Genomic DNA, 24,928 nt, shown 5'->3' on the forward strand with positions numbered 1-24,928 from the left:
TCCAGCTTTTGTTGAGCCGTGGAGTCTGTTATCCTAACCTCTCTGTTTTTAACTAACTTTACACCCGAGGTTTAGAAATAAAACAAACAAAACTTGGCTTGTAAAATTTTGCTGTGCTGGATTAGGATACCTATTCTCTGATAGTGATTGTCAGCCTATAGAAAAAGATAATTCCCTTTGTCTCTCTGGCCCCAAAGAAAGCAAAAAAAAAAAAAAATCACCGTCCAACTATTGCCAGTTGGAGACACAAAGCAACACAAAGATCTATGAATCTAGGTTTAATTGGTCCTGCCTAAGCACAAGGGGCTGGACTTGATCTCTTGAGGTCCCTTCCTGCCCAACATTTGTATGAATCTATGAAAAGGCTAGTAGGAACCACTGTGATCTTCTCTCGTCTGACCTCCTGTGTCACACATTCCACAGGGTTTTCCTGAATTCATGTCTATAAAACAGCATATTTTTAAGACAGATGTCCAATCTTGTTTTAAAAAAATGTCCAGTGATGGAGAATCCACCACGACCCTTGATAAAGTGTTCCAATGGTTAATTACCTTCTCTGATAAAAATGTATTCCTTTAGTCTGTCACTGTAAGGCAGGTTTTCCAATCCCTTAAACATTCTTGTGGTGCTTCTCTGAACACACTCCAATTTATTAACATCCTTCTTGAATTGTGGCCAACAGAATGAGACAAGTTATTCCAGTAGTGGTTACACCAGTGACAAATACAGAGGCAGTATATCCTACTTACTCTTACTCGAGATTCCTCTGTTTATACAGCCAAGGATCATATTATCCTTTTGGTCCCAGCACCACGCTGGGAGCTCATGTTTAGCTAATCCTCCAAGTCTTTTTCTGAGTCACTGCTTCCCAGGATGAAATCCCTCATGCTGTAAGTATGGCCTATGTTTTTGCTCCTAGATGTACCACTTTACATTTGACCTTATTTAAATGTATTTTTTAAAATTGTGCCTAGTTTACCAAGAGATACCAATTTCTCTGCATAGGTGGTCTGTCCTTTTCATTATTTACCCACTCACCCAACCTTTGAGTTATCTGAAAACTTTACCAGTGAAGATTTTATGGGTTTTTCAGAAAAGGTTAAGGCTTGCAGGGCACCACTAGAAACACATGCACTAAGTGATGATTTCCCATTTACAATTACATTTTGAGACTTGTCAGTTAGCCAGTTTTTAATCCATTTAATGTGTGCCAGGTTAATTTTGTATCAGTCTCGGTTTTTAATTAAAACTGAGCTGCGAAGATATTATTTACAGCGGATCCTGCTCATTTATATAGCTCTTCTGCCAAGGCTGGGAAAAGACAGATCAAAAGGACAGAAACAGTTTAAAAAAAAAAAGAGAGAGAGAGAGTTGTCAGGGGCCCTTTGCAGGGAAACAGACTGACACATAGGGCTTGTCTATACTTATGGATAAATCAGCACTGTTGCGATCGATGCAGTAGTGTCGATTTAGCGGGTCTGATGAAGACAAGCTAAGTTGATGGCAGAGTGCTCTCCTGTGGATGTCTTTACTCCACCTCCCAGAGAGTTGGAAGGTAAGTGAGCAGGAGAGTGTCTCCCATCAACACAGTGTGGTGTAGACATCGCTTTAAGTCGACCTAAGTTATGTCAACATCAGTTACATAATTTACATAACTGAGGTAGCGTAACTTAGGCCAATTTACAGCTTTAGTGTAGAACAGCCCATAGACAGGCCATTCCAGATGGGGCTGTGTCATATATATAAAGGGAAGGGTAAACCTCTTTAAAATCCCTCCTGGCCAGAGGAAAAATCCTCTCACCTGTAAAGGGTTAAGAAGCTAAAGGTAACCTCGCTGGCACCTGACCACAATGACCAATGAGGAGACAAGATACTTTCAAAAGCTGGGAGGAGGGAGAAAAACAAAGGGTCTGTGTCTGTCTGTGTGATGCTTTTGCCGGGGATAGAACAGGAATGGAGTCTTAGAACTTAGTAAGTAATCTAGCTAGGTATGTGTTAGATTATGATTTCTTTAAATGGCTGAGAAAATAGCTGCGCTGAATAGAATGAATATTCCTGTCTCTGTGTCTTTTTTGTAACTTAAGGTTTTGTCTAGAGGGATTCTCTATGTTTTGAATCTAATTACCCTGTAATTATCTACCATCCTGATTTTACAGAGGTGATTCCTTTTCTACTTCTATTAAAAGTCTTCTTGTAAGAAAACTGAATGCTTTTTCATTGCCCTAAGATCCAAGAGTTTGGGTCTGTGGTCACCTATGCAAATTGGTGAGGATTTTTACCTAACCTTCCCCAGGAAGTGGGGTGCAAGGGTTGGGAGGATTTTGGGGGGAAAGACGTGTCCAAGCTCCGTTTTTTTCAGGAACCCAGATAAAGTTTGGTGGTGGCAGTGGAAGTCCAGGGGCAAAGGGTAAAACAGTCTGTACCCTGGGGCAGTTTTAACCTAAGCTGGTAAAAGTAAGCTTAGGAGGTTTTTATGCAGGTCCCCACATCTGTAAATACAGTTCAGAGTGGGGAAGGAACCTTGACATGGTGGCAGAGTGGTGGGATTAACGTGAAATCCTTTTGAGATCAATTTGAGATTTTTTGAACCAGAAAAACAGGTTTTAAAAAGGAATTTTTTTTTCTTTGGAGCTGCTGGAAAGGAGGTCCAACCGAAAGTGGCTAGTTTTTTCTCTGCTTTGGAGCCAGAGCACAGACAAAAGGGGATTATCTTTGTGAATTGCAGGTTTTCTTTGCCTGGAGGCAGAGTAGTTAACCTCCTGCAGGGAAATTCAGTCTTCACAAACCTGAGGGTTTTTTTCCCCTAAAAGTAAATAGGAGAGTGTTCTACCCATTTGCCTGGAGACAAAAGTGGTAGGGTTGTTTTTTTTTTTTTTTTAGGAGAAGGAGGTACAGGAGGCTGCCCACAGGAGGGAAATGGAGGCAAGGAAGCATGTGGAGGAGGAGAAGGAAAAAGAAAGGAAGCATTTGGAGGAGGAGAAGGAAAAAGAGAGGAAGCATGTAGAGGAGGAGAAGGAAAAAGAGAGAAAGCATGAACTGGAGATGGAGAAGGTAAAGGCTCAGCAGAATATACCAACAAACCCTAGCAATCCTTCTCCAGGTACCACATCCCATCCCAGAAAGTTCCCCACCTACAAGGCAGGAGATGATACTGAGGCCTTCTTAGAAAACTTCAAAAGGGCCTGCCTTGGGTACAGCATCTCTACCGACCAATACATGGTAGAGCTGAGGCCGCAGCTCAGTGGACCCTTAGCTGAGGTGGTGGCTGAAATGCCTAAAGAACACATGAACAAGTATGAACTGTTTAAATCCAAGGCGAGAGTCAGAATGGGGATAACACCTGAGCAGTCTCGTCGGAGGTTCAGAGCCCTAAGGTGGAAACCAGACGTGCCATTTACCTGACCTTGCCTACCATCTTGTGAAACATTGGGATGCCTGGATATCAGGAGCAAGTGTTGAATCGCCAGTAAATTTCCCTTCCTAATGCAAATGGAACAATTCTTAGAGGGTTTTCCTGAAGAAATAGAAAGATACATCCTAGATGGGAAGCCCAAAACTGTAATCGAAACAGGAGAGATTGGAGCCAGATGGGTAGAGGTGGCAGAGAAGAAGAAAACTGGTCGCAGTTGGAGTGGAGACCAGAAGGGACAACCCCAGACCACACCCTATTACCGGGGGCCACCCAAGGCCTCACCTACCTCCCAAAGAATCCTCCAGACCCCTTATCATCCCACCACCCCGTTCTCCAGCAACCCGCCTCGCCCCAGTGACCCGTCAGCTGGACGATGTTTTAAATGTAATGAGCTGGGGCATGTAAAGGCCAACTGCCCCAAGATCCCCAACAGATTACAGTTCATTGCACCGGAATCACACCAGAGATCCGCAGGCCCAGATACCTCCCAGATACCCTTGGAGCGGAGGGAAACTGTGAGTGTGGGCGGGAAGAAGGTCACCGCATGGAGGGACACCGAAGCACAAGTGTCAGCTATCCATGCTTCCTTAGTGTACCCCAGTTTAATCAACCCAGAGATCCAAGTGATGATTCAACCCTTCAAGTCCAACTCCTTCAATTTGCCTACAGCCAAGTTGCCTGTCCAGTACCAGGGCTGGTCAGGAACGTGGACTTTTGCAGTCTATGATGATTATCTCATCCCCATGCTGTTGGGGGAAGACTTGGCCAATCATGTGAAGCGGACCAAGAGGGTGGGAATGGTCACCCACAGCCGGGCTAAACAAGCCGTGACACCTAGCTCTGTTCCGGAAACTTCTATCAGGACCCGGTCAGAGGTGATGGACCAGGGCCAATGTCTGGACCAGATGATGGACCAGCCCAATGTCTGCAACAGCAGTAGTGGATCCACTCCCAGAGACCCAGATGGAACCAGTCCCAGAACTGGAACCAGCAGAACAACCAGCACCAGACCCATTGCCAGCACTGAATCCAGTACTTGCAACCTCAACACCAGAGGGACCCACCGAACCTGAACCAGCAGCAGCCCATAACCCTACACAAGAGGCTCAGCCGGAGCCTGAACCCCAACATAGTGTCCCAGTGGAGAGCAGTTCACAGTCAATGGAAACAGCCCTATCCCCTACATCGCTTCCAGAGGGACCAAGCATAGGTCCACAATCCAATGAGGAACTGATGTCTCCAGCATCAAGTGAACAGTTCCAGACCAAACAGGAAGAAGATGAAAGCCTCCAGAGAGCTTGGACGGTGGCACGGAGCAACCCACCACCTCTCAGCTCTTCTAATTGATCCAGGTTTGTTGTAGAAAGAGGACTTTTATACAAGGAAACTCTTTCTGGTGGAGACCAGGAAGACTGGCATCCTCAGAGACAGTTGGTAGTTCCAACTAAGTACCAGGTAAAGCTCTTGAGCTTAGCCCACAATCATCCTAGTGGCCATGCTGGGGTGAACAGAACCAAAGACCGTTTGGGGAAGTCCTTCCACTGGGAGGGAATGGGTAAGGATGTTTCTACCTATGTCCGGTCTTGTGAAGTATGCCAAAGAGTGGGAAAACCCCAAGACCAGGTCAAAGCCCCTCTCCAGCCACTCCCCATCATTTAAGTTCCATTTCAGCGAGTAGCTGTGGATATTCTGGGTCCTTTTCCGAAAAAGACACCCAGAGGAAAGCAGTACATACTGACTTTCATGGATTTTGCCACCCAATGGCCAGAAGCAGTAGCTCTAAGCAACACTAGGGCTAAAAGTGTGTGTCAGGCACTAGCAGACATTTTTGCCAGGGTAGGTTGGCCCTCCGACATCCTCACAGATGCAGGGACTAATTTCCTGGCAGGAAGTATGGAAAACCTCTGGGAAGCTCATGGGGTAAATCACTTAGTTGCCACTCCTTACCACCATCAAACAAATGGCATGGTGGCCATTCACAGTCCAGGAGCGCCTGGGAGCTGTTAATTATCTCCTAGCATTCCCCACCTCCAACCGAAAGCCTAAGGTGTACCATATTAATTCTCTAAAGCTCTTTTATTCCAGAGAATTAAAGGTTTGTCAGTTTACAGCCCAGGGAGGAGACGACGCTGAGTGGCCTGAAGCTGTCTACTACAAAGGGAAAAGTGCTGGTGGTGTGGAAGAGATGAACCTCTCCATGACCCTTGGGCGTATGCAGCGACAGCAGATCAAGGAGCTGTGCACTAGCTACGCGCCAACATTCTCAGCCACCCCAGGACTGACTGAACGGGCATACCACTCCATTGACACAGGTAATGCTCACCCAATTAAAGTCCAACCTTACTGGGTGTATCCTCAAGCTAAAACTGCTATAGACTGGGAGATCCAGGATATGTTACAGATGGGTGTAATCCACCCCTCTGGAAGTGCATGGGTATTTCCAGTGGTTCTAGTTCCCAAACCAAATGGGGAGATACGTTTTTGCATGGACTACCGTAAGCTAAATGCTGTAACTCGCCCAGACAACTATCCAATGCCATGCACAGATGAACTATTAGAGAAACTGGGATGGGCCCAGTTCATCTCTACCTTGGACTTAACCAAGGGGTACTGGCAGGTACCGCTAGATGAATCCGCCAAGGAAAGGTCAGCCTTTACCACACATCTCGGGCAGTATGAATTTAATGTACTCCCATTCGGGCTGCGAAATGCACCCGCCACCTTCCAAAGATTGGTAGATGGTGTCCTAGCAGGATTAGGAGAATATGCAGTCGCCTACCTTGATGATGTGGCTATATTTTCGGATTCCTGGGCAGAACACCTGGAACATCTACAAAAAGTCCTTGAGCGCGTAAGGGAGGCAGGACTAACTGTTAAGGCTAAGAAGTGTCAAATAGGCCTCAACAGAGTGACTTACCTTGGACACCAGGTGGGTCAAGGAACTAACAGCCCCCTACAGGCCAAAGTGGATGCTATCCAAAAGTGGCCTGTCCCAAAGTCAAAGAAACAGGTTCAATCCTTCTTCGGCTTGGTCGATTATTACAGACGATTTGTACCGCAATACAGCCTAATCGCCGCCCCACTGACAGACCTAACCAAACAGAAACAGCCAAATGCCATTCAGTGGACTGAAGAGTGTCAGAAGGCCTTTAACCAGCTTAAAGCGACACTCATGTCTGACCCTGTACTAAGGGCCCCAGACTTTGACAAACCGTTCCTAGTAACCACAGATGCGTCCGAGCATGGTGTGGTAGCAGTTTTAATGCAGAAAGGACCTGATCAAGAATTCCACCCTGTAGTGTTTCTCAGCAAAAAACTGTCTGAGAGGGAAAGCAACTGGTCAGTCAGTGAAAAAGAATGTTACACCGTTGTCTACGCTCTGGAAAAGCTACGCCCATATGTTTGGGGACGGCGTTTCCACCTGCAAACCGACCATGCTGCACTACAGTGGCTTCATACTGCCATGGGAAATAACAAAAAAACTTCTTCGGTGGAGTTTTAGCTCTCCAAGATTTTGATTTCGACATCCAACACATCTCAGGAGCTTCTAACAAAGTGGCTGATGCACTGTCCCTTGAAAGTTTCCCAGAATCAACTGGTTAAAATCATCCTTGAGATGTGGAAAATATTGTTAGTCTTTTTGCACTTGGTAGTATATTTAGAGGTGCATGTGTCTTATTAACTCTGTTTTTTCCTGAGCTCCAGGAAGAAATCCCAGCCAGCATTTCACCGTTGCTGAGATTTGGGTGGCGTGTCATAAATATAAAGGGAAGGGTAAACCCCTTTAAAATCCCTCCTGGCCAGAGGAAAAATCCTCTCACCTGTAAAGGGTTAAGAAACTAAAGGTAACCTCGCTGGCACCTGACCAAAATGACCAATGAGGAGACAAGATACTTTCAACATTTGGGAGGAAGGAGAAAAACAAAGGGTCTGTGTCTGTCTGTATGATGCTTTTGTTGGGGACAGAACAGGAATGGAGTTGTAGAATTTAGTAAGTAATCTAGCTAGGTATGTTTTAGATTATGATTTCTTTAAATGGCTGAGAAAATAGCTGTGCTGAATAGAATGACTATTCCTGTCTGTGTGTCTTTTTTGTAACTTAAGGTTTTGCCTAGAGGGATTCTCTATGTTTTGAATCTAATTACCCTGTAAGGTTGTCATAAATATAAAGGGAAGGGTAAACCCCTTTAAAATCCGTCCTGGCCAGAGGAAAAGTCCTCTCACCTGTCAAGGGTTAAGAAGCTAAAGGTAACCTCGCTGGCACCTGACCAAAATGACCAATGAGGAGACAAGATACTTTCAAAAGCTGGGAGGAAGGACAAAAACAAAGGGTCTGTGTCTGTCTGTATGCTGCTTTTGCCGGGGACAGAACAGGAATGGAGTCTTAGAACTTTTAGTAAGTAATCTAGCTAGGTATGTGTTAGATTATGATTTCTTTGAATGGCTGAGAAAAGTGTTGTGCTCAATAGAATGACTATTCTTCTCTGTTTCAGAGTAACAGCCGTATTAGTCTGTATTCGCAAAAAGAAAAGGAGTACTTGTGGCACCTTAGAGACTAACCAATTTATTTGAGCATAAGCTTTTGTGAGCTACAGCTCACTTCATCAGATGCAGCTGTAGCTCACGAAAGCTTATGCTCAAATAAATTGGTTAGTCTCTAAGGTGCCACAAGTACTCCTTTTCTTTATTCTTGTCTGTGTGTCTTTTTTGTAACTTAAGGTTTTGCCTGGAGGGATTCTCTATGTTTTTAATCTAATTACCCTGTAAGGTATCTGCCATCCTGATTTTACAGAGGTGATTCCTTTTCTACTTCTATTAAAAGTCTTCTTGTAAGAAAACTGAATGCTTTTTCATTGTTCTAAGATCCAAGGGTTTGGGTCTGTAGTCACCTATGCAAATTGGTGAGGATTTTTACCAAACCTTCCCCAGGAAGTGGGTGCAAGGTTTGGGAGGATTTTGGGGGGAAAGATGTGTCCAAACTACGTTTCCTAGTAAACCAAGATAAAGTTTGGTGGTGGCAGTGGAAATCCAAGGACAAAGGGTAAAATTAATTTGTACCTTGGGGAAGTTTTAACCTAAGCTGGTAAAAGTAAGCTTAGGAGGTTTTCATGCAGGTCCCCACATCTGTACCCTAGAGTTCAGAGTGGGGAAGGAACCTTGACAGGGCTATTGCCACTCGCTTCTCACCTGTGAGGGCTGCTCTCATCTTGGTATTCTTGCCCCTCAGGGCAGGGGAAAGCAAATCGCATGCGAAAGTTTCGCAGCCGCTGGGAATCGTTCCAGACCTGCAACACGATGCTGTTCCACTAGTCTGTGCTTGTTTCCTGGGCCCAGAATCGGCGTTCCACCATATGAACCTGCCCCATTAGCACCATGATGCCCACATCGCCAGGGCCTGTGCTTTGAGAGAAGTCTGTGTCCATGTCCTCGTCACTCTCGTCTCCGCGCTGACGTCGCCCACTTGCCTGGTTTCCCTTTGCCAGTTTCTGGTGCTGCATATACTGCTGGATAATGCACGTGGTGTTTAATGTGCTCCTAATTGCCAAAGTGATCTGAGCGGGCTCCATGCTTGCCGTGGTACGGTGTCTGCACAGAAAAAAGGTGCGGGATGATTGTCTGCCTTTGCTCTGAAGGAGGGCGGGGTGACTGACAACATGGTTTACAGGGTTGGCTTACAGGGAATTAAAATCAACAAAGGGGGTGGCTTTACATCAAGGAGAAACAAAAACAACTGTCACACAGAATGGCCCTCTCAAGGATTGAACTCAAAACCCTGGGTTTAGCAGGACAATGCGCAACCCAATGCTCAATGCACTGAGCTATCCCTCCCCCTGATATTTCACACAGGACTGAATCTCTGTTAAACTTTTCAAGGTGCCCCTGACAGACCTCACTGAAATGATTGTCAGCCATAGATTTCACGGAGAGAGGGAGGGGGAGCAAATGAATACAAAACAAATCTGGTGTATTTCTTGTTTTGATCCACTCCATCTATCTTTTACATCTTTGGCTGGCAGCAGACGGTGCAGTAGGACTGCTAGCCATCTTCATCTCCTGCCTGCTTGCCATAAGATGGTACAACAGGACTGCTGGGAGGACTAAAGAGAATGACCTGGTCGAGTCACTCCTATTTTAGTCCTTGCGCCCATGTCTGCCCAGGCGCTCCTGACTGACCAGGAGCACCTCAGACATGATGACGATGGTTATCAGGCCTATTGTACCATCTGCTGCCACAAGGCAATAGGTTGCTGCTGTGTAGCAATGCAGTACCATGTCTGCCAGCACCCAGGAGACGTACGAGCTGAGTGGGCTCCATGCTTGCCGTGGTATGGCGTCTGCACAGGTAACTCAGGAAAAAAGGCATGAAACGATTGTCTGCCGTTGCTTTCACAGAGGGAGGGAGAGAGGGCTTGATGACATGTACCCAGAACCACCCGTGACAATGTTTTTGCCCCATTAGGCATTGGGATCTCAACTCAGAATTCCAATGGGTGGCAGAGACTGCGGGAACTGTGGGATAGCTACCCACAGTGCAATGCTCTGGAAATCGACACTAGCCTCGGTACTGTGGAAGTACTCCGCCGAGTTAATGCACTTAATGCAGTTAGAGCATTTTGTGTGGGGACACACACAATCGACTATATAAAAACGATTTCTAATAAAACAACTTTTATAAATTCGACCTAATTTCATAGTGTAGACATACCCTCAGGCTATATATAAGGGGATTGACCATAGGAGTTAAGACAGTGTAGAAGACAGAAAACAATTTGTTTAAATCTCTGAGTGTGTTGTTTTTTGGTAACACATAGACAATCATTAGTGTCTGGTAAAAAACTGTAACAGCTACGAGGTGAGAGGAGCAGGTGGAAAATGCCTTTTGCTTTCCAGAGATGGAAGAGAGTCTCAGGATGGTGGCTATAATAAGAACATAGGAGATAATGGTTAATAGAAATGAGGGCAGAGTGAAAATGGAGGCAAATAGGAATGCTACAAATTGCACCACGATTGTGTCACAGCAGGAGAGTTTTATCACTGGGGTGAGCTCACAAAAGAAATGGTCAATTTCATTGGGGCCACAGAAAGTTAACTGTGACATGAACGATACTATTATGCTAATAGCCAGAAATGCACTTATCCAAGACCCAGCTGTGAGCTGAAGGAAGAACCTGGCTGTCATAAAGGTTGCATAATGCAGTGGTTTACATATTGCCAGATACTGATCATCAGACATTGCTGCGAGGAGGTAACATTCTGCAGCTGCCAAAGAACCAAAAAAATACATTTGTGTAACACAGCCCATGAAAGAGATGGTTCTGTCCCCCGTCAGGAGACTGGCCAGCAGCCTGGGCAGGATGGTGGAGGTGTAGCAGTTCTCCAAGCAGGCCAAGTTCCCCAGGAAGAAGTACATGGGGGTGTGAAGGTGCTGATCAGCCATAACTAGAGCAATGATGAGCATGTTCCCGGTCATGGTCACAATGTAGATCACTAGAAATACCAGGAAGAGAAGAACCTTCAGATCCTGAATATTCTCAAATCCCAGGAAGATGAATTCTGTGATTATCGATTGATTTCCCCACTCAGTGTTTGCCACTGATTGCATCTAGGGGAAAGAAAATAAATTCAGCCATTTAAATTTAAGGAGATACTTTTAAATTTTGGCCAAGTATCTTTTATTTAAACCCAGAAATACCAAAATCCTCACCTCTCTTCTGGGATCTGGGTTCTTTACTCAACTGCTGGGCTATTTACTTTCCCAACAGGTGGATCAAGACCCCAGATCAGAAAGGTGAACTTTCCGGTATCTTGACATTTTAACCAACCATGTATTTTGCTCCCAGCAGTCTGAATGTCTGAAATTCCCACTATACAAATTCATTTTAATTCTGGTAACCCATCTCCTCTTATGAGAGTTCAAGCAGGTTCTCTGTTTATCCACACACCTGGCTGGTGCCATCAGAATTTTTTCATCTTCTTTGGTGTCCTATCTCCTCACAGTGGAATATGAGCACCCAACTGCCTTAGACAATTTTTACAATCCCAAATTCTAAATTCAGTATACATATTTGCTACCTTGACATTCCCCAGGGTACAATCTGGACTGTTGAACAACTGTGTCCCCTCCATTCTCCAGTCTGGGGTGCCTTTTACACTGCTTCACTGTGAAAGCCACCACACCTAATCTGTTCACACACAATCTCCAGCATGTAAATCACTCCCAGCTATATTGTACGAGTGCTATAACCAGCCACTCTTGAATTACACTGCAGAACGCCAGCAAATTCCCGGTCCCTGACTTCCCCCCAGAAACATGCGTCTTGTACAGCCCAGCTCTCTCCTTCTAGACAAGCTCATATAAAGTCTGTCACTTCATCAACAGAAAGGTGGAGTGGTGGAATCTCCATCCTTAGAGGTCTTTAAGGCCTGGCTTGACAAAGCCCTGGCTGGGATGATTTAGTTGGGGTTTGTCCTGCTTTGAACAGGGGATTGGACTAGAGGACCTCCTGAGGTCTCTTCCAACCCTAATCTTCTATGATTCTATGATTCTATGCACTGAAAGGTTCAGAAACAAGAATGCAAATAAAAAGCACCCCCGACCCCCAAAAGTTCTGTTTGGTTTTTGTGTATCTTATGATTTTCAACCAACCTTATGAGATTTTGGGGGCCTGACTCATGATTTTTGAATGACTGGGGTTGGCAATCCGTGTGTGTGTTTGGTTGTGTTTCTTTCTGTGTGTATGTGACTGTGTCTTTGTGTGTTTGTCTTTGGATAGGATCTGCTGCTGCTTTATATTTGATTTTGGCAGTATGGCCAATCCCAAGTGTTAAAGATAAGTAAATTAGGTCACAGAAAATAGAATCATAGGACTTGAAGGGACCTTGAGAGATCATCTAGCCCAGTCCCCTGCACTAATGCACTCAATAATAATTACATTATTATTGTTATTATTATTACTATTATTAACAATAATAACAACAATAACAATATAAAACCATGGTTCTGCATACAATTATGAATATCAAGGAAGATGTAGAGAGGTTGTACATCCAATGATGTGATGGAGGGAAAGGTCTGCTATCTTTGGAGGAAGAAATTAACAATGAAAAATATAACATCAATTCTATGAGGAGTCAGTCAGAGTAAAAGGTCACGATACCAAGCGATGGCCAAGTGTGCATCCTGGCCCAAGGAAGCATAAAGGAGAGAAGAAAGCAAATCTCTAAGGAAAGACTGGAAATATTTACCCGGAAATCAACGCATGGTCAGAAAATATGTCTGATCACACCACTAAACATATCTTCATGGTCTGGTGAGTTATTGCTTCAAAGTTACCTGAGCTGTCATCTCATCTACCTAATAAAAACAAAGACATCCTTTGAGTTAGAAGTTCTTCTCACTCCTTAATTTTCCCTTTTGAGTTTAGAAGTTGACTCCATTCCTACCTCTGCTAATACTGTCTAGAGAGTATAGATATGATTAGCTTTTCCCCTTTGGCTTATTTCAAGCACCTACCAGCCGAAGTGCCAAGGGAGATGCCTTCTTCTCACATGAAGGATAAATAATGAAGCAAAAGAAACACAAGCTTTTTAGTACTACATACAAGGCACGGGAAACCAAGCAGGCCATCGGGACCATTGCTGAGAGAATAAAGACAAGTGAAAAAGATGGTGACTGATGGTCGAGAGTGCAACCTGCATCCAGCTCTCCAAAATGCTGACTGAAGAGGTTATATCAGAGATTCAAGATCATGCAGATCAGTCTTAAAGGTAAAGCAATCTTGTCCCCCTCTTCCTATTTGAAATGGTAGAAATAGATCATGAAATAAAAATACAACCATTCATAGATTCCAAGGCCAGAGAGGGCCATGGTGAACATCTAGTCTGACCTCCTACAAAACACAGGCCTTTGGAACTTCCCCAAATTAATTCCTGCGGCACCCACCAATAAAAGAAAATGCATCTGTGTGCAATACAGTATCAGCTTGAAATAGTTTCTCATCTGAAAGTGAAATGTAGCTGGATTTCCAAAACAAACAGATATTTATATGGCCAAATTTGCATTCACTGTGATACTGTCGTGATTTATGGCTGTGATGACTTGGGGAATTTATCTGTGCAATTTATGAATTCTGTTTGATGCTATGAAGTTGCTATAACATGGATGTATCCAGGAATGCCTCTATGTGGATGTGGACTCCACCACTTGCTGACACGGGCTGAAGGATGTACCTACCAGGCAATGGAGGGCAGTTAACCCTGATGGCTGAACTCTGACTCAACAATTGGTATGCTGAGGAAGTGGGCTGTGCTTGGAGAAGCTACTTCCTCCAGATTGTTGCGGGGGGTGGGGGAGGGACTAGTGATGGAGGATTTGGGAAAAACACTGGGAGCAGAACAAAGGAACCAGGTTTTGGTAGGGGAACATATACATTGAAGACACTTGCTAAGACAGGAAGACGAAGCTTTGAGTAGGAGAGGAGAAGAGAGAGAAAAACTTTTGTAGTGGGGGGGGTCCTGTTTAGTTGCAGACTAGCCAAGTCAGAGAAGGCTGGCTGGGGTAGAGAAGTCATGAGCTGCCAGCAGAGGATCCTGTACACCCAAAGGGTGTCTCCCAAGCCCAGAGAACTCTCCAGAGTGGGGAGAAAGCTGAGGCAGGGAAATGTGGATGGGTGTGTTGAATATTTTGTGTAACTCTGTGTATCTCTCGTGCTGTTAAGTAAAGAGCAATGGGGTTTTAGAATCCTGAACAAAATCTGTCTGTGCATCTGCTGGCTCTCGCTGCAAAACAGAGGGCTCATACCTTTTGAGGCACAGAATGCACAAAAGCTGCTTGGGAGGCCTGAGGAGCTGGTGCTAGTTTCAGAGCCTGGGCAACGGGATCTGGGGACCTCACTGGCGAGAGGGGTGTCAGACAAAAGGTCTGCACCTGGAGTCCCAAAGCCAGGGACAGTGCCTACACTCAGCCCAGCACCAGAAAGCTAAGAGCATATGTGATTCAGCATTTGTAACCCCTGACAACGTTCTGAGACGTGTCCCTCGTGGGGAGCGGGACTAGATCCCTGACAATGGCATTACACAGATGTTGGTGTTATCCTTGTCACTTCTATTCAGGTAATTCTGTTCTATCCCACACCAGTCACAATCATATCACAGCACCTACAAGAGTGAAAACCCGCTAAAGAGCAATAAGGGAGTCACCCCAAAATATCAAATAATGAACATCCTCAGCAGTGGGCTCTTCACTGAAGGGAAGCATTTTTCTGCTCCTATATTTAGTGCATGACAGAAGGTGATCAAACAATCTGAACTGTTATGTTTCAGTGTTTGGGGTTTTGGTTCTTCTACTTAGGTCTCTAAACACTGAGGGGGGATGGATAACTCAGTGGTTTGAGCATTAGCCTGCTAAACCCAGTGTTGTGAGTTCAATCCTTGAGGCAGCAGTCTGAGGCAAAAATTGGGGATTGGTCCTGCTTTGAGCAAGGGGTTGGACTAGATGACCTCCTAAGGTCCTTTCCAACCCTGATATTCAATGATACTGCTAGTGAAAATTTTTTCACTGAGGTGCATCTTTTGAAGCAAAATGGTCTTATAAATGAAATGGAATATTTTGTGAAAATTTCCATATTCTGCTAAATTTTCTGGGGTTTTTTTCCTTTTGAAGAACCAAAACCCCAAACACTGAAAACAATGAGCAAAAATTGTAGATGAAAACATTTTTTTTCATCCTTTTTTTCCAGAGGAAAAAAAAGAGCAATTTCCCAACCACCTCTAAGTTGGGTAGCCTGAGCCATTATTTGATCTTTTACTGGTGTAGTTTGGATGGCAGAATATGCATGATTTGTTCCAAAATGAGAGATACCAGGCAAAGAAGCCATGGTCTGGGGTTTTGATCCAATTGCTGGAAAGGTAATTAGCAGGGAATGATGAGTTTTGAATATTTCAGGAACTTAAAAGAAGATGTGGTTTACATTTATTCTCTTCAAGTTGAATTTTTGCATTTGTTTGTGTTCCCTAGATATGACAATGGCAAACACAGAGTGGAGAAACCAAACGGCCATCACAGAATTCATCCTCCTGGGATTTGGGGATCTTCCTGCATTGCAGATCCTTCTCTTCCTGTTGTTTCTAGTGATCTACATTGTGACCTTGGCTGGGAACATCCTCGTCATTGTGCTAGTTGTGGCTAATCAGCACCTTCACACCCCCATGTACTTCTTCCTGGGGAACTTGTCCTGCTTGGAGACCTGCTACACCTCCACCATCCTGCCCAGGATGCTGGCCAGTCTCCTGACAGGGGACAGAACCATTTCTGTTAGAGGCTGCCTGGTACAATTATATTTCTTTGGTTCTCTAGTAGGTACAGAATGTTACCTGCTAGCTTCAATGTCTTATGATCGGTATTTAGCGATATGTAAACCACTGCATTATTCAACCCATATGAATGACAGGTTCTGCCTCCACCTAGCAGCTGGGTCTTGGCTAAGTGCATTTTTGATTGTTACCATAATAATATTTTTAATGTCACAATTAACTTTTTGTGGCCCCAATGAAATGGACCATTTCTTTTGTGATCTCACTCCAGTGATAAAACTCTCCTGTAGTGTCACCCATCAGATGGAACTTGTGACCTTCTTGGGCTCCTTCCTATTCACTTTACCACCATTTCTATTAACCCTGACATCCTACGTTTGTATCATAACTGCCATCCTGAGAATCCCTTCTAGCACTGGAAGGCAAAAGGCCTTTTCCACCTGTTCCTCTCACCTTATTGTGGTTACTACTTTCTATGGCATGCTAATCATTGTGTATATTTTACCAAAAACCAAGATGCTGCGAGAGCTTAACAAAGTATTCTCTGTCTTCTACACCGTCCTGACTCCCCTGGCCAACCCCCTCACCTACAGCCTGAGAAACAAAGAAGTCATGGAGGCCCTGAGAAAAGCTGTCAGGAACGCTGTGGCTTTCATGAGCTCATTTATGGAGGGTGACGTGAAATGGAGTGTATGATGTATGACATTCAGTCACTGGACCAGAATCTGTCTGGTCTGTTTTCAGAGTCCTTTACTGTAAGTTTTTCAAAGCGGGTGTAACATAATAAAAGTATAGCTGTACTGGTCAGATAAATATGTGTATGGAATCAATTAAAGTTGGGGACAAGGAAACTGGTACATACTGTGTTTGACCTAGTAGATTTGGTTAGAGGTTTTCATGACTTCTGAGAAGGTCGTAAAGTTACTGTAGTAAGTATCCAAAATGTGAGTTGCATCAACTGCAAATAAGTGGAACCATTAGATAGTTGTTTTTGTTAATTAAATTGGATGTGGTGATGTTGCCACCTGTCTCTGGACATTTCTTTTCTGGGGTCACTTGGCAACTGGCTTAAGTCTGAAGAATGAACTGGTTGATGGATGAGGTGGGAGGAGAAGTGGTGAACTTCATCAGCAAGGCTGTCCACACCATTTATTCAGACACTGAGCCCTTCCACAACATCACTAGGTGTGACTTATCCTGATCCAGAAGCATGCTGGCTGGGATTTCAAATGAGCCTAAGGGAGTTAGGAGACTTGTTCCCCATGAACACTAATAAGAATTGTGATCCAGACTTTCAAAGGTAGTTAGGCACCTAAGGATGCAGATAGGCACCTGGCAGGTTTTTTAAAAACAGCTAAGCAAATTACGAGCCTAATGCCCCATTGGAATCTTATGATGCAGCAATTGTTAGAACTTTTATTAGGAACATCCCTAAACTTCAAATGATGAAACCAACAAACCAAACATTCCTGCATTCTTCCAAATTTATTTTACACATTTGTTTATTTTTAATTAACACAGGAATGGCAGATCTCCATTATTCTTTCCTCTGCCAAAATGAAATCCATACCACCATCATAACTATGGCATCACAACCAGCTCCACCATAATACTTGGATCTTCTTGTTATCCATATCAGTGATGAATCCCTCTTCATCTGTTTCAGCTACCCTGACAACTCCACCATTACAACACTGCTGTAATTTTAAAAGCATGGGCTTAAAAAACAATCCAAGATCATCTATTACAATACTATCTAGTATCAAAAATTGCCCTAGTAAGAGCTTTAAATATTATCTACAGAGACTGTCACTGCAGGGATTTCCTTTATAAATGATTTTATGTACAAATGACTTTAATTAATCTTTGTTGGTTACTCCAGTTGGGGATTTGACCATTAAAACTAAAGTATAACTCCCTACTCCGCCACCATTTTCATTTATTTTTGGAACTTTTTCACACACAAACCCCAATATTTAGATTTTAAAAGTTATAAAAATTTTCAAGTTTTTGTTGTTTACAGAAAAATCGAGTTGTAAGTGAATAAAGAATAAAAGTTTTTTTATTTATGAAATCTTCAAAATGATTGAAATAGGATCAATTGTGCAGGAAATTAAAGTTTTCAAACTTGGTGATAGTTTTTCATTAAAACTATATATATTTTTTAAAAAGACTTGTTTCTAAAATGTGAATACAAATCTTATAAAACATTTGACAAAAATAATTGACAGTCAGCAAGTTTTTGTTAAAAGTTTTAATTTAAAAAAAGACCATTTGTAATTCAGGTGAGACACTTTTCATTTGAAGAACGCTGACCCTCTAAAAAGTAAAAAAAATGAGAAAAGGGGGATTGTTGAAATGAAATGATCATTAACTTTATAAGTTTCAAATATTTTAACTGTCTCCTTCCTTTTCTGTCAGTATAATAATCAAATAAAATAATTGTTAATGGTCTTTGTTACAATGGGAATAAAAAAAACCAATCTTGATCTGAAAGGCAGGTCAGACTGAGCTGTTCAATATTTTAGCAATAAGCATTCATTTTAAACCAATAATATTCACTTTTGGGTCTCTGACACCCACCCTGAATAATACATCTGACCTTTGACAAGTTCTTGGAGCAAAGAGAACATAAGAACAGCCATACTAGGTGAGACCAAAGGTCCATCAAGCCCATTATCTTTTTTTCTGACAGTGGCCAATGCCAGGTGCTTCAGAGGGCATGAACAGAACAGGCAATCATCAAATGATCCATCCCCTCTTCCTAGCTTCTGGCAAACAGAGTCTAGGAACACCATCCCTGCCCATCCTGGCTAATAGCCATTGATGGACTTATCCTTCATGAACTTACCTAGTTCTTTTTTGAGCCCTGATAGTGTCTTGGACGTCACAACATCCTCTGGCAAAGAGTTCCACAGCTTGACTGTGTGTTGTGTGAAGAAAGACTTCCTTTTGTTTGTTTTAAACCTGCTGCCTGTTAATTTCATTTGGTGACCCCTGGTTCTTGTGTTATGAGAAGGAGTAAATAACACTTCCTTATTTACTTTCTCCACACCACTCATGATTTTATAGACCCCTATCATATTCCCCCCTTAGTCGTCTCTTTTCCAAGCTGAAAAGTCCCAGTCTTATTAATCTCTCCTCATATGGAAGCTGTTCCGTACCCCTAATAATTTTTGTTGCCCTTTTCTGTACCTTTTCCAATTCCATTTTCATAGAATCATAGAATCATAGAATATCAGGGTTGGAAGGGACCCCAGAAGGTCATCTAGTCCAACCCCCTGCTCGAAGCAGGACCAAATCCCAGTTAAATCATCCCGCCAGGGCTTTGTCAAGCCTGACCTTAAAAACCTCTAAGGAAGGAGATTCTACCACCTCCCTAGGTAACGCATTCCAGTGTTTCACCACCCTCTTAGTGAAAAAGTTTTTCCTAATATCCAATCTAAACCTCCCCCACTGCAACTTGAGACCATTACTCCTCGTTCTGTCATCTGCTACCATTAAGAACAGTCTAGAGCCATCCTCTTTGGAACCCCCTTTCAGGTAGTTGAAAGCAGCTATCAAATCCCCCCTCATTCTTCTCTTCTCCAGGCTAAACAATCCCAGCTCCCTCAGCCTCTCCTCATAAGTCATGTGTTCTAGACCACTAATCATTTTTGTTGCCCTTCGCTGGACTCTCTCCAATTTATCCACATCCTTCTTGTACTGTGGGGCCCAAAACTGGACACAGTACTCCAGATGAGGCCTCACCAATGTCAAATAGAGGGGAACGATCACGTCCCTCGATCTGCTCGCTATGCCCCTACTTATACATCCCAAAATGTCATTGGCCTTCTTGGCAACAAGGGCACACTGCTGACTCATATCCAGCTTCTCGTCCACTGTCACCCCTAGGTCCTTTTCCGCAGAACTGCTGCCTAGCCATTCGGTCCCTAGTCTGTAGCGGTGCATGGGATTCTTCCATCCTAAGTGCAGGACCCTGCACTTATCCTTATTGAACCTCATCAGATTTCTTTTGGCCCAATCCTCCAATTTGTCTAGGTCCTTCTGTATCCTATCCCTCCCCTCCAGCGTATCTACCACTCCTCCCAGTTTAGTATCATCCACAAATTTGCTGAGAGTGCAATCCACACCATCCTCCAGATCATTTATGAAGATATTGAACAAAACCGGCCCCAGGACCAACCCTTGGGGCACTCCACTTGATACCGGCTGCCAACTAGACATGGAGCCAGTGATCACTACCCGTTGAGCCCGACAATCTAGCCAGCTTTCTACCCACCTTATAGTGCATTCATCCAGCCCATACTTCCTTAACTTGCTGACAAGAATACTGTGGGAGACCGTGTCAAAAGCTTTGCTAAAGTCAAGAAACAATACATCCACTGCTTTCCCTTCATCCACAGAACCAGTAATCTCATCATAAAAGGCGATTAGATTAGTCAGGCATGACCTTCCCTTGGTGAATCCATGCTGGCTGTTCCTGATCACTTTCCTCTCATGCAAGTGCTTCAGGATTGATTCTTTGAGGACCTGCTCCATGATTTTTCCAGGGACTGAGGTGAGGTTGACTGGCCTTTAGATCCCAGGATCCTCCTTCTTCCCTTTTTTAAAGATTGGCACTACATTAGCCTTTTTCCAGCCATCCGGGACTTCCCCCGTTCGCCATGAGTTTTCAAAGATAATGGCCAATGGCTCTGCAATCACAGCCGCCAATTCCTTCAGCACTCTCGGATGCAACTCATCCGGCCCCATGGACTTGTGCACGTCCAGCTTTTCTAAATAGTCCCTAATCACCTCTATCTCCACAGAGGGCTGGCCATCTACTCCCCATGCTGTGATGCCCAGCGCAGCAGTCTGGGAGCTGACCTTGTTAGTGAAAACAGAGGCAAAAAAAGCATTGAGTACATTAGCTTTTTCCACATCCTCTGTCACTAGGTTGCCTCCCTCATTCAGTAAGGGGCCCACACTTTCCTTGGCTTTCTTCTTGTTGTCAACATACCTGAAGAAACCCTTCTTGTTACTCTTGACATCTCTTCCTAGCTGCAGCTCCAGGTGCGATTTGGCCCTCCTGATATCATTCCTACATGCCCGAGCAATATTTTTATACTCTTCCCTGGTCATATGTCTAACCTTCCACTTCTTGTAAGCTTCTTTTTTATGTTTAAGATCCGCTAGGATTTCACCACTAAGCCAAGCTGGTCGCCTGCCATAATTACTATTCTTTCGACTCATTGGGATGGTTTGTCCCTGTAACCTCAACAGGGATTCCTTGAAATGCAGCCAGCTCTCCTGGACTCCTTTCCCCTTCAAGTTAGTCCCCCAGGGGATCCTGGCCATCCGTTCCCTGAGGGAGTTGAAGTCTGCTTTCCTAAAGTCCAGGGTCCGTATCCTGCTGCTTACCTTTCTTCCCTGCGTCAGGATCCTGAACTCGACCAACACATGGTCACTGCCTCCCAGATTCCCATCCACTTTTGCTTCCCCCACTAATTCTACCCAGTTTGTGAGCAGCAGGTCAAGAAAAGCACCCCCCCCAGTTGGCTCCTCTAGCACTTGTGCCAGGAAATTGTCCCCTACGCTTTCCAAAAATTTCCTGGATTGTCTATGCACTGCTGTATTGCTCTCCCAGCAGATATCAGGAAAATTAAAGTCACCCATGAGAATCAGGGCATGCGATCTAGTAGCTTCCGTGAGCTGCCGGAAGAAAGCCTCATCTACCTCATCCCCCTGGTCCGGTGGTCTATTGCAGACTCCAACCACTACATCACTCTTGTTGCTCACACTTCTAAACTTAATCCAGAGACACTCAGGTTTTTCTGCAGTTTCGTACCGGAGCTCTGAGCAGTCATACTGCTCCCTTACATACAGTGCTACTCCCCCACCTTTTCTGCCCTGCCTGTCCTTCCTGAACAGTTTATAACCATCCATGACAGTACTCCAGTCATGTGAGTTATCCCACCAAGTCTCTGTTATTCCAATCACGTCATAGTTCCTTGACATCACCAGGACCTCCAGTTCTCCCTGCTTGTTTCCAAGGCTTTGTGCATTTATATATAAGCACTTGAGATAACCTATTGATCGCCCCTCATTCCCAGTATGAGGCAGGAGCCCTCCCCTCACAGACGTTCCTGCCTGTGCTTCCTCCCGGTTTCCCGCTTTCCCACTTACCTCAGGGCTTTGGTCTCCTTCCCCCGGTGAACCTAGTTTAAAGCCCTCCTCACTAGGTTAGCCAGCCTGCTCGCAAAGATGCTCTTCCCTCTCTTCGTAAGATGGAGCCCGTCTCTGCCCAGCACTCCTCCTTCATGGAACACCATCCCATGGTCAAAGAATCCAAAGCCTTCTCTCCGACACCACCTGCGTAGCCATTTGTTGACTTCCAAGATTCGACGGTCCCTACCCAGGCCTTTTCCTTCCACGGGGAGGATGGACGAGAACACCACTTGCGCCTCCAACTCCTTTATCCTTCTTCCCAGAGCCACGTAGTCCGCAGTGATCCGCTCAAGGTCATTCTTGGCAGTATCATTGGTGCCCACGTGGAGAAGCAGGAAGGGGTAGCAATCCGAGGGCTTGATGAGTCTCGGCAGTCTCTCCGTCACATCACGAATCTTAGCCCCTGGCAAGCAGCAGACTTCTCGGTTTTCCCGGTCAGAGCGGCAGATAGATGACTCAGTCCCCCGGAGGAGAGAGTCCCCGACCACCACCACCCGCCTTCTCCTCTTGGGAGTGGTGGTCGTGGAACCCCCAACCTCAGGACATCACATCTCATGCCTTCCAATCAGTGGAGTCTCCTTCTGCTTTCTCGCCCCAGACATATCATCTGGTCCACTCTCCGCAATGGTACCTGTGGAGAGAACATGAAAGCGGTTAGTTACCTGTGTCTGCGTTACTGGAACCCGGACATTCCGCTTACCTCTTCTGGAGGTCACATGTTGCCAAGCTTCTTCACTGGCCTCTTGGCTCCTCTGTGCAACCTACTCTATATCTTTAGAGCTTTGTGCCCCTAGAAGCCTATCCTGAGTTTTGTCCAGAAAATCCTCAGTTTCTCGTATGCAACGCAGGGTCGTTATCTGTTGCTCCAGACCTTCAATCTTCTCTTCCAATATGGAGACCAGTCATCTGGGACTTCCCCTGTTGGCCACGAGTTTTCAAAGATAATGGCCAATGGCTCTGCAATCACAGCCGCCAATTCCTTTAGCACTCTCGGATGCAACTCATCCGGCCCCATGGACTTGTGCACATCCAACTTTTCTAAATAGTCCCTAACCACCTCTATCTCCACAGAGGGCTGGCCATCTACTCCCCATGCTGTGATGCCCAGTGCAGCAGTCTGGGAGCTGACCTTGTTAGTGAAAACAGAGGCAAAAAAAGCATTGAGTACATTAGCTTTTTCCACATCCTCTGACACTAGGTTGCCTCCCTCATTTAGTAAGGGGCCCACACTTTCCTTGGCTTTCTTCTTGTTGCCAACATACCTGAAGAAACCCTTCTTGTTACTCTTGACATCTCTTGCTAGCTGCAGCTCCAGGTGCGATTTGGCCCTCCTGATTTCATTCCTACATGCCCGAGCAATATTTTTATACTCTTCCCTGGTCATATGTCCGACCTTCCACTTCTTGTAAGCTTCTTTTTTATGTTTAAGATCCGCTAGGATTTCACCGTTAAGCCAAGCTGATCGCCTGCCATATTTACTATTCTTTCGATTCATCGGGATGGTTTGTCCCTGTAACCTCAACAGGGATTCCTTGAAATACAGCCAGCTCTCCTGGACTCCTTTCCCCTTCATGTTAGTCCCCCAGGGGGACTAACCCATCCGTTCCCTGAGGGAGTCAAAGTCTGCTTTCCTAAAGTCGAGGGTCCATATCCTGCTGCTTACCTTTCTTCCCTGTGTCAGGATCCTGAACTCAACCAACTCATGGTCACTGCCTCCCAGATTCCCATCCACTTTTGCTTCCCCCACTAATTCTTCCCGGTTTGTGAGCAGCAGGTCAAGAAAAGCTCCCCCCGTAGTTGGCTCCTCTAGCACTTGCACCAGGAAATTGTCCCCTACGCTTTCCAAAAACTTCCTGGATTGTCTATGCACCGCTGTATTGCTCTCCCAGCAGATATCAGGAAAATTAAAGTCACCCATGAGAACCCAGGGCGTGTGATCTAGTAGCTTCTGCGAGTTGCCGGAAGAAAGCCTCATCCACCTCATCCCCCTGGTCCGGTGGTCTATAGCAGACTCCAACCACTACATCACTCTTGTTGCTCACACTTCTAAACTTAATCCAGAGACACTCAGGTTTTTCTGCAGTTTCGTACCGGAGCTCTGAGCAGTCATACTGCTCCCTTACATACAGTGCTACTCCCCCACCTTTTCTGCCCTGCCTGTCCTTCCTGAACAGTTTATAACCATCCATGACAGTACTCCAGTCATGTGAGTTATCCCACCAAGTCTCTGTTATGCCAATAACGTCATAGTTCCTTGACATCACCAGGACCTCCAGTTCTCCCTGCTTGTTTCCAAGGCTTTGTGCATTTATATATAAGCACTTGAGATAACCTGTTGATCACCCCTCATTCCCAGTATGAGGCAGGAGCCCTCCCCTCACAGATGTTCCTGCCTGTGCTTCCTCCCGGTATCCCGCTTTCCCACTTACCTCAGGGCTTTGGTCTCCTTCCCCCGGTGAACCTAGTTTAAAGCCCTCCTCACTAGGTTAGCCAGCCTGCTCGCAAAGATGCTCTTCCCTCTCTTCGTAAGATGGAGCCCGTCTCTGCCCAGCACTCCTCCTTCATGGAACACCATCCCATGGTCAAAGAATCCAAAGCCTTCTCTCCGACACCACCTGCGTAGCCATTCGTTGACATCCACGTTTCGACGGTCCCTACCCAGGCCTTTTCCTTCCACGGGGAGGATGGACGAGAACACCACTTGCCCCTCCAACTCCTTTATCCTTCTTCCCAGAGCCACGTAGTCCGCAGTGATCCGCTCAAGGTCATTCTTGGCAGTATCATTGGTGCCCACGTGGAGAAGCAGGAAGGGGTAGCGATCTGAGGGCTTGATGAGTCTCGGCAGTCTCTCCGTCACATCGCGAATCTTAGTCCCTGGCAAGCAGCAGACTTCTCGGTTTTCCCGGTCAGGGCAGCAGATAGATGACTCAGTCCCCCGGAGGAGAGAGTCCCCGACCACCACCACCCACCTGATTGGCTGGTAGCCTGCAGGGG

At 45.1% G+C, this 24,928-nt stretch overlaps 2 protein-coding genes across 2 annotated transcripts; one reads left to right on the top strand and one right to left on the bottom strand.

The window, feature by feature from the left end:
* Positions 1-10,082: 10,082 nt before the first annotated feature.
* Positions 10,083-11,015, bottom strand: LOC140897250 (olfactory receptor 10A7). The gene has a single exon (XM_073309635.2). The coding sequence runs from the start codon at positions 11,013-11,015 to the stop codon at positions 10,083-10,085; it is 933 nt and encodes a 310-aa protein (XP_073165736.2).
* Positions 11,016-15,436: 4,421 nt separating this feature from the next.
* LOC140897251 (olfactory receptor 11A1) lies at positions 15,437-16,420 on the top strand. Its single transcript, XM_073309636.1, has one exon. The coding sequence runs from the start codon at positions 15,437-15,439 to the stop codon at positions 16,418-16,420; it is 984 nt and encodes a 327-aa protein (XP_073165737.1).
* The last annotated feature ends 8,508 nt before the right edge of the window (positions 16,421-24,928 follow it).

This window comes from Lepidochelys kempii, chromosome 13, assembly GCF_965140285.1.
Source record: "Lepidochelys kempii isolate rLepKem1 chromosome 13, rLepKem1.hap1, whole genome shotgun sequence".
Classification (NCBI taxonomy): Eukaryota; Metazoa; Chordata; order Testudines; family Cheloniidae; genus Lepidochelys; species Lepidochelys kempii.